An 8,928-nucleotide genomic window follows, 5' to 3' on the forward strand; every position below is an offset into this window, starting at 1 on the left:
GTGTGTGTGTGTGTGTGTGTGTGTTCTACAAAGTTAACAAGAACCATTAGTATATCTGTGTATAGTCATTTGGCGTATACAGTATGATTAAGTTTGAAGTGTTTGTGTTGATGGGTGGGGTTTTAGCTGTGGGGGTAAAACTAAACCACAGAAACCTACCCTACCCTACCCTCCCCTGCACCGTACCAACAGGACATCCTGTCAGGATGCATTCTGGGTAGTTTAATTCTTAGACCTCAGTGATCAATGCCAAGACATTAGCATGTGCGTGTTTAGACCATGTAAATATAGTATTTATAGAACATTTGCAGGTGTCATAAATGCATGTGTGTCTATACTTGCGTTTAGGTTAGTGAGTGAATGTGGACAGTAAGTGTGTGGGCCGCAACTGACAAAAACTAACACATGGGCCCAACCCAGGTTCACTCAGGGTGGGATGGCTAATCTTTAACCCCCTGCGTACACACACACACACACACACACACACACATCTCTGCCCAGCAATCCTTCTCCAGCCTGTTTCAGGGGCAGGAGGTGGAGAGGTGGGGGTGCTTACGTTTTGGAAAAAAGCCACGGTCAGGAGTGAGTAGGGGGAAGCTTCCTGTTCAAAATGGCTCTTTTAAAGCCAGTAAATTATAAATAGAGCAGGTGTCAGTATTAAAAACTGAGCGAGAGAGAGAGAGAGAGTGCTGCGAGAGAAAAAGACAGACAGCAAGAGTGTGAAAAATTGTGTGAATGTGTGTGTGGTGTGGTGTGATGGTGTGGTGGAGTAGGACAAGGGGATTTTAGCTGGTGGACTGCCCATAATGTCCAGCAGGATGTGAGGTCATATGACAAAGATGGCTGGTGGGCGGTGAGAAATGTTTGGTTACCACAGTGATAATGAAACTCTTTTTTTATTTAGTGGGGATCGAACAGGAGGCTGATAGGTGAAAGCCAAACAGAAATAGGAAAAAGGGGGAAAGACTTTTGGTCGACCACCACAACTCCCACAACAACAACAAAAAAGCATTAAACCCTTTTGTCTAATATAAAACAAATGTGGGGGGAAATTAGTGTGTATGTGTGGTAGCAGCACACAAAAAGGCAAAGGAGAGGATGGAGGGAGTAGGGGAAACTGAGGGAGGTGGGGTGAGCAGGCCACAAAAGTCAATAGGGTGGGAGGAAAGGGCTAAAATCATTTGTGCAGTCAGAGGACAAAGAGGAAGAGCAAATAGGGGGTGGGGAAGAGACAGAGAGAGGCCTGGAGTACAAAGACAGTGAGAGATAGAACCGATAATAGACTGACTGTGGAAAAAGTGAGAAAGATGAACCAAGAGTCACAAAATAAAGAGAAAGACATGAATAGAAAGAAGAAAATATAGGAGAAGAGGCCTCAACACAATGTAGTTATCTAACCCACAGCGTGTCAAGCACCAAGCCATGAAGAAAGAGGTTAAAAATTAAGTCTACGCTAAAATATTAAATCTATGTTGGTTTCTAATGAAGGAGGAGTGAATTAGGGAGGAAATATGAGAGTAGATTATTAAACCGAGAGCGAGGAGAAGAGAGAGAAAAAGTGGAGAGGTGTGCAAGGGGTGAGGGGGTTGAAATCTGTTCACGGTGTTTTAAATATTAAACCTATTTCAAGTTTAATGAAGTGCAAATACTATGGGGAGAGTCTTAACTGGAATACAGAGAGGAAAGGGGCGAAAGGGGGATCCGATTCATTATTTCAAATGTTCACCTTTAGACTGCAGAGACTTGGGGAGACGAGCGCAGGGAGGGAGAGAGAGAGAAAAAAAGAGATAAAGTTTATGCAGAAGTGCAAACTAGAGGGCAGTTCTAAGGAGCGCCTTCCTGCGGGGCCCCAGGTGAGTCCAGGAGGCTCCGGAGGATGAAGGTCTGAACTCAAACAAGCCAAAACATGCAGCGCTAACTGAGCTCGCAGGAATAAATAGGAAAAAGGTTTTCCAGGAAAAACAATTTCACTTTTTTTTGTCTCTGTGGCCATGCGTATGTGTGTCAGTGTGTGTTAGTGTTTGTGTAGTAGTGGTTGAGGAGGGGAACTCTGAGGCCACAGAGAGAAGAGGAAGAGAGTCAGATAAAGATGTTGGATTTCAAAAAAGATTCTCGATGTAATCAATGTGCAACAGCTAGAGGGAAATGGAAAGAACAGCCCACGTATGATTGAACTGTTCATGTCTACATAACCAGATGCTCAAAGCTGTGTGTGTGTGTGTGTGTGTGTGTGTGTGTGTGTGTGTGTGTTTGCGTGGTCGGCGTGGTGTGTGTGTGCGTGCGTGTGTGCGTGTGTGTGTGTGTGTGTGTGTATGCGGCCATGTACCGGATTGCCAAAATCCCCCAAGCCGCCACTAAAAGGTCACCGTGTTTGAGTGAGTCTTTTTTTTAATACCAGCGAACAAAAAAAGAGCAAAACTATTTCCAGTGCTGTTATTATGTGGGATAAACGTCAAGTTGGTGTTTGCCCCAAGTATAAAGGAAGTAGGAAAGAAATCAATTGTTAACTGTTGTTTTCACCAGTTTGGGCTTTTTCTCAATCTGAGAGTGAAGGTGCCATAGAGCGATTGTGTCCTGCCTCCAAAATAGGTGACACTTCCATTTATACAATGACAGCATTAAATGTTAAGAAAATACTGAAAATATGAAATGGCACAAAGTAAGGCCTTTGTTGACATGATTACATGTCTGTACATTTTCAAATCTGTAATTTTGAAATAATCATGACCAAGTGATCATTTCATTAGAAAAGTAATCTCCATTGCCTGGAGTTCGAATGGAACTAAATACGTGTAAATACTAAATATTGTCACAGTATAGAAGACTTTATTTTTACCAAGGATGAAACCAGACATACAATATGTCAATTATATATATATATATATATATATATATATATATATACACAAAATATTTAAACATGTCTGGAATGTGGTAAGCCTGTAGTTTATGGTATTTAGTCAGAATATAAAAAAATACACACCATGGAATAATGGGTCCAATTTAAGACAATGTCTTTTATCTGTTAATCTGATGATTACAAAGAATATTAATTAGGAAGCAAGGTGGCCCAATGGTTAGCACTGTGGCCTCAGAGCAAGAAGGTCCTGGTTGTCCCGGGCTTTTCTGTGTGGAGTTTTCCCCGTGCCTGCATGGGGTTTTCTCCGGGTGCTCTGGTTTCCCCTACCGCTGAAAACATACTCTACCAAGCTGATGTGTGGTGAACATCTGGCGTGCATCACCCAGGTGTTACACCCCCCCTTCCCTGAGACACTTTGAGTGTCTATGATAAAGCAATTGCTATTAATTTATTCAATTTACAATCAAACAAAGTCGGCAATCCTCACATTTAGGAAGCTGATACCACAAATGTTTGACATTTTGTTTAATAAATGATAAATCGATTATCAAAATAGGTGTTGACTAATTTTCTGTTAATTGATTGATCAACCGAGTCATGGTTTTAGCAGTACATGGATTACAAGAAGAGAGGCTGAAAAAAAGGAAGAAGAAAATCTAAAAAATATATACTGAATTATCTTAAAAACAAGTGTCACGCTTTGATATGCAGATGCCTTTTAATCCAGGTCTGGAAGAAGCAGCGGGGGCTAAACTAAAAATAATTTCAGGTAAGTTTTTAAAGGTTTAGGATGTAAGCAGGCAGGAGAAGTAGAAACTATTTAAAACGCCTCTTCGTCACCTCTAATATAGTATTGTGCAGAAAAATCTCATGATCCACATGATCGGATCACTGATCATGCTGATATTTCTCCTTTCTAATTCACACGTAAGATTTCAAATATTGGTGGCAGCAGACAAGGTGAGCGTAAGAAAGAGTAAGATCAAAGTTTAGCGACAGAGAGAGGAAAAAAGGAAGTTGAGTGCTTAATGGCCTCAATAATGAAATCAAGTGAACACAGCAGATGTTTGCACGGGAAGGGGATCTAAAGAAAACAAATCCGGATTCCTGCAGCTGTTAATGTCAACACAGGCACACAGCATTTTCATACAAACGCTTTGGAAAGGCTGCACGCTAATACATTGAGCCTTTACACAGCCATATATTATCCTTATATTACAGAATAATCCAGTGAAATCCTTAGTCAAGCTGCCCTCGTGTTGTAGGTAATGTAAGCGTTTCTAATGGTAAAGCATGAACACAGCTCACAGATGAATGAGAGAGTGTGTGTCTAGGCACTTCTCATTAATAAAGAATGAAGCAATTAAGCTAATCTCAGACTGAAGGTGCCCTTTCTCCTTTATACCTACCATATTCCTTCATGGAAACTAACAACTGGACTTCACGGAACACCCACGAGGCTACATCCGCACTACGTTTTCAGTTTTAAACAGCGTTTTGAAAGAAAATCGATCTCTGTTCACACAAGCGCTTAGGCTCCCTAGCAGAACAAATCCCGCCCATGTTAACACGCGTGTCTCATGACCATTTGCATACACTGGAATAAAAACGGGAAGCAGATTGTCAAAAGTCACTCTACTCTTTAACTCTGCTGTTAGAAATCCTTCACGTATAAGTTGAAAATATGTAAATGTAAATGTGCTGTATTTATATAGCGCTTTTCCAGTCTTAACAACTGCTCAAAGCGCTTTTACATCTACAGGATACATTCACCATTCACACACATTCATACACTGTGGCCGGGGCTGCCGTACAAGGTGCCACCTGCTCATCAGATATACATTCATACACACTCACACTCCGATGCGCAGCACCGGGGGCAACTCGGGGTTCAATGTCTTGCCCAAGGACACTTCGACAATGACTGCAGGGGCGGGGATCGAACCACCAACCTTCCGATTGGCAGGCAACCGCTATACCACTGAGCCACAGCCGCCCCTACAGACAATACTGTCTGTGTGTCTGTCTCCGTTTCAGCCCGTCCAGACTACAACCCAACCCCAGAGTTCTCAAACTTAAACGGGGTCAGCGGTGTTTCCAAATGTCTGTGTTTTAGGGGCTTGGAAACGGCGGAGCAGTGTGGACGCAAAGCATATACGTAGCAAAAGATGTGCGTCTTTACACAAAAACTTTAGTGTGGATGTAGTCATCGTTAGTGTTATAAATCACACATGTGCCTTTTCTTGCTGTGACAACTCAAAATGGAGTATTCATTTTATTTATTAATTTCTTGACAATCTTGATAATGCTTGAAAGTCATTCACAGTATCAAGCAAACGTTGCTTAACATACCCCACATTTTTCTGCTTTTCTGTTTTATATCCTTGAATTTGTACATGCTTGGATGAACTTGTCCCACACACCATTAGAAGTAATAAAGTAATGAGTGAATGTATGGTATACATCGTCAAAACGATGCGGCAAATAGGCCTGCTATTTGAAAGGATAAGCGGAACAATCACAGTGATACTGTGTTGTTGTGTTTTATATATGTTTTTAGTTATTATAAAATTAATATTGTTGTGTTTCTAGAGTTTTCTAATAAGATGGGAGTCTTCTTTTGTGGTTCAATCAGCTGTGTCATAGCTTTTTTCTGTGTACCTTGCCCACGTTGCAATGCTGTCAATGTTGTAAAACTTTAAATAGAATTTTACATCCCTTTCTAATTCCTTGGCCCTCCCATATGCCCGTAAATCTGATTTGAATCTTCTACTGCAGGTGAGAGAATCTGGATTTAAGGAGACTTAAGACTTAAGTAGACAAACGCTCATAAGCCCACAGGGATCCTGTGTATTTTTGACCCTGACTTTGGTCAAAATAAAAAACAACACACTTGTCTTCACTTTAAAGAACTTCAAGGCATCGCAGCAGAGCACTCCCACAACCTAAACATCACACCACCCCTGATCCAACAATGGCCTCGCTAAACCTATTCAGCAATCATCCAGATCTTCGCTAAACACACAGAAACCACCTCCTGCAAACTGACTCAACACACAATAGTAAAACAGATCCTGATTGTCATAAACTACCAGTTTTAAACGTCCCACTGGTAACATATTGTACAACTAACTTACAAGATCTGCCCACTGAAAGTAAGTGTGTGTGTGTGTGTGTGTGTGTGTGGCCCAAAGCTTTGATAGTCGTATAGTTCATAACCTCATGACACAAAGACTCCTGTTTCCTTCTTCCCCCACTGTTCTCCATTGTGAGCCCAGTCCTAAAACCCAGAAAGCAAGATGAAAGGTTGTGTTTTGGCTAACACCAGGTGAGTCTACACCAGCAGCAACACTAGACTTCTTCTAACCTTTAGGTGAGAAAACCCCTCTCTTGGTAATGGCTGTTTCACCACAGCCAGACTAAAATTCTACCTACTACCACAGTACAGAACCAAGATACTGGCTAACAAGTTTAATAGTGCCATTTACTTTGTGGGTGTGGCTATGCATGCATGCGTGTGTGACTCTGAAGCTCAAGACAAGATGTACTTGTGCACATTAATAATGTCTACTGCAGGTCACAAGATTTGGGACTTAGGACACTTAGAGCTAAGCAGACAAGCCCTCATAACTCAGTTTCTCCGCCTTTCTTTTTTTGTCTCTGTCCTTCTTCTCTCTCTCACTCTCTCTCTCTTTCCTTACCACTCTCTCTCTCCCTTTCCCCTCCTCTTGCCCTTTCCAGAAGGTCCTTCCCTAAACCCAAGAGAGAGGGGGAGGAGCCCTGGATGGTGAGGACGCGCTGGTAATCCGTGCGGTGACCCAGGTCAATTCAATTATCCTGTTTTCTTTCACTGCGCGACGCGTGTGCCCATTTCACAGCCAACTCCCTTAATGCACCCAGGATTAGCTTCTCTTACTTTTAATGATCTACCTATCGAAGCTTTGGGCCCCACAGTACACACACACACACACACACACACACACCTAAGTGTTTTAGTTTTTAGTGTAAAGAATTCACTAAACAATTCTGCAAGGCTGAGGATCAAGAGACACTTTCTTAGAATAAAATAAATTTGTGTGCCTAAGTGCAGTTGCTTATTTATGTGGGTGTGTGTTACATAAACTGCTGTAAGAAGAGGATTGTATTAACCATCTGCATTTCACACCTCCAAGATTTTAGATAATCATTTTAGGCCAAACACGTTAGTGTAGAACCTCGCTAATCTCAACCCGGAGGAGGAAAGAGGTCATTTTACACATCTATTGTGTGGATGGCTGGCATGCACTGAAATATTCACAGCGGATTTAGATCATTAACTGCATATGTACTGTAAAGTGTCCTGCACACTATGTTAAACTTAAGTCAACAAAGCAGCTGGATTTCTTGCACGCAACTGCTGCCCTACTGTTTTAGAAAGTGAGTTTTAAAAGAGAAGCACAGATCAATTAGATTCTACTGTAGTTGAGTGTTGAGACAACACTTTCACCTAATTATCTAACCTAATCTTATTATCTCACCAGTCATTCACTAATTACACGAGTGGATAACTAAGTAGGTGCCAACTGTGGAAACTGCAGCAATTCTGGGAAACTCGAAAGTCATCAAATCCGAACCGTGAGGTGCGTTTCCCAAGACAGAAGTGCAGCTCGGCTTTCTTTTGGCCTGCGTCCATCCTTTCAATTTTAGGAGCCAGGCAAATTTAATTCCACCTGCTTTTGTGACACTAAACTAATAATCTTACCAACAAATCCAAACGTATGGCTTGCTTTCACCATTTCTGAGTCTGTTTTGTCTATATCACATAAAATATGCAGTAGCACTTTTCCAAGACAGGAGACAGTAAACACTGTAAGAAGCAAATTTGTCAGCCTTACCTGGGATTTCCTGTCCGTTGTAGTTCCATCCTGCCACAGCCAGCATGGAGGGCAGAGGAGATCCCGGCCTACTGTCCCTTTCTCTCTCCCTGTCCCGCTCTCTGTCCCAGTTTGTCTCAGCCTGCTGGGTAATATGCCTAACAGTGTCTTTGTTCTTCCTGTTCTTCCTCCGCCCTGACCCTGATAGGGGTTGCCAGGGTCCCTCTCCACCGCCTCCAGAAGCCCCTCCAGCCCCTTGCTCCCCCTGGCTCTGGGCTGCCCCTCTGGGAGTGTCCCGGGGATGTGAAGAGGAGGCGGGGGACACCTGTTCCTCTTTGACGGTGACAGGCCTGTAGTCGTGTGGCCAGGCAGGCTGGGAGTCGTGGCAGGCTTCTTCCTGGCTCTCATGGCTCTTGGGGGGTTCTTGGTCCTCCTTGCCATACATGCTGCCTCCCTCGTGGCAGCTGGCGATGGCCGAGTCCCCAGAAGAGTTGGCCGGGCTGGTGCGGCGAGCCAGCCAAGGGGAGGTGCTGCGACCAGACATGATGGAGGCAAGGGCTTCAGAAGCCATGCCCACAATCCCTCCTCCTCCTCCTCCTCCTACTCCTCCTCCTCCTCCTAAACCTGTTCCCACACCACCCCCTGCACCTGCTATACCCAGTCCTCCTCCACCTCCTCCACCTCCGCCTATGCCAGCAGCAGCAACAGCTCCCATCTCAAAGTCAGCCAGTTCCTCAGCCATCTCGGAGCGGATGCTGATGTCCAGCGCAGCCTTGATGAAGCTGTGGCATGCCTGGACAATGTCCGTCATCTGCAGGTAGCTGGCGGCTGACATGACCTCGATCACGTTCTTACTGGTGAGAGCGAGGTGGGCTGAGTACATGAAGTCCAGTATGGCTTTGAAGCCTGTCGCCGTGACAATGTCCAGGTGAGTGACAGTGGTCTGGTGGTGAGGTTCTGCCCCTTTTTTAACCTGAAGAGAATATTCATAGCAGTTCTTTTTTTATATATATCATGCAGTAAACATTTTTAAACACAACTTCTGACATTGCTTTATCACCTGCAAACTAAAAGACAGAACAAAACTACTATGATCGGAAAGAAAAACAAGCACGTGAAAAGGTGCCCTGCTACACAAAACCATTTTTACTTGTATTTTTTGAAATTTGTTAGGTCCATAAAAAAAACTGAGAAATCAGGCCAATTACAAAAGCT

The 8,928-nt window shown here is 43.4% G+C and overlaps 1 protein-coding gene across 9 annotated transcripts in view; it reads right to left on the reverse strand.

Moving 5' to 3' along the window:
* The window catches only part of zbtb46 (zinc finger and BTB domain containing 46), a 60,864-nt gene that overhangs the window by 31,064 nt on the left and 20,872 nt on the right, over positions 1-8,928 (reverse strand). For all 9 annotated transcript variants that reach the window (XM_032521511.1, XM_032521507.1, XM_032521506.1 and 6 more), the window contains exon 3: positions 7,735-8,686. In XM_032521511.1, coding sequence (XP_032377402.1) covers positions 7,735-8,686 — 952 coding nt within the window. The remainder of the gene's footprint in view (positions 1-7,734; positions 8,687-8,928) is intronic.

Source organism: Etheostoma spectabile, chromosome 7 (genome assembly GCF_008692095.1).
Source record: "Etheostoma spectabile isolate EspeVRDwgs_2016 chromosome 7, UIUC_Espe_1.0, whole genome shotgun sequence".
NCBI lineage: Eukaryota > Metazoa > Chordata > Actinopteri > Perciformes > Percidae > Etheostoma > Etheostoma spectabile.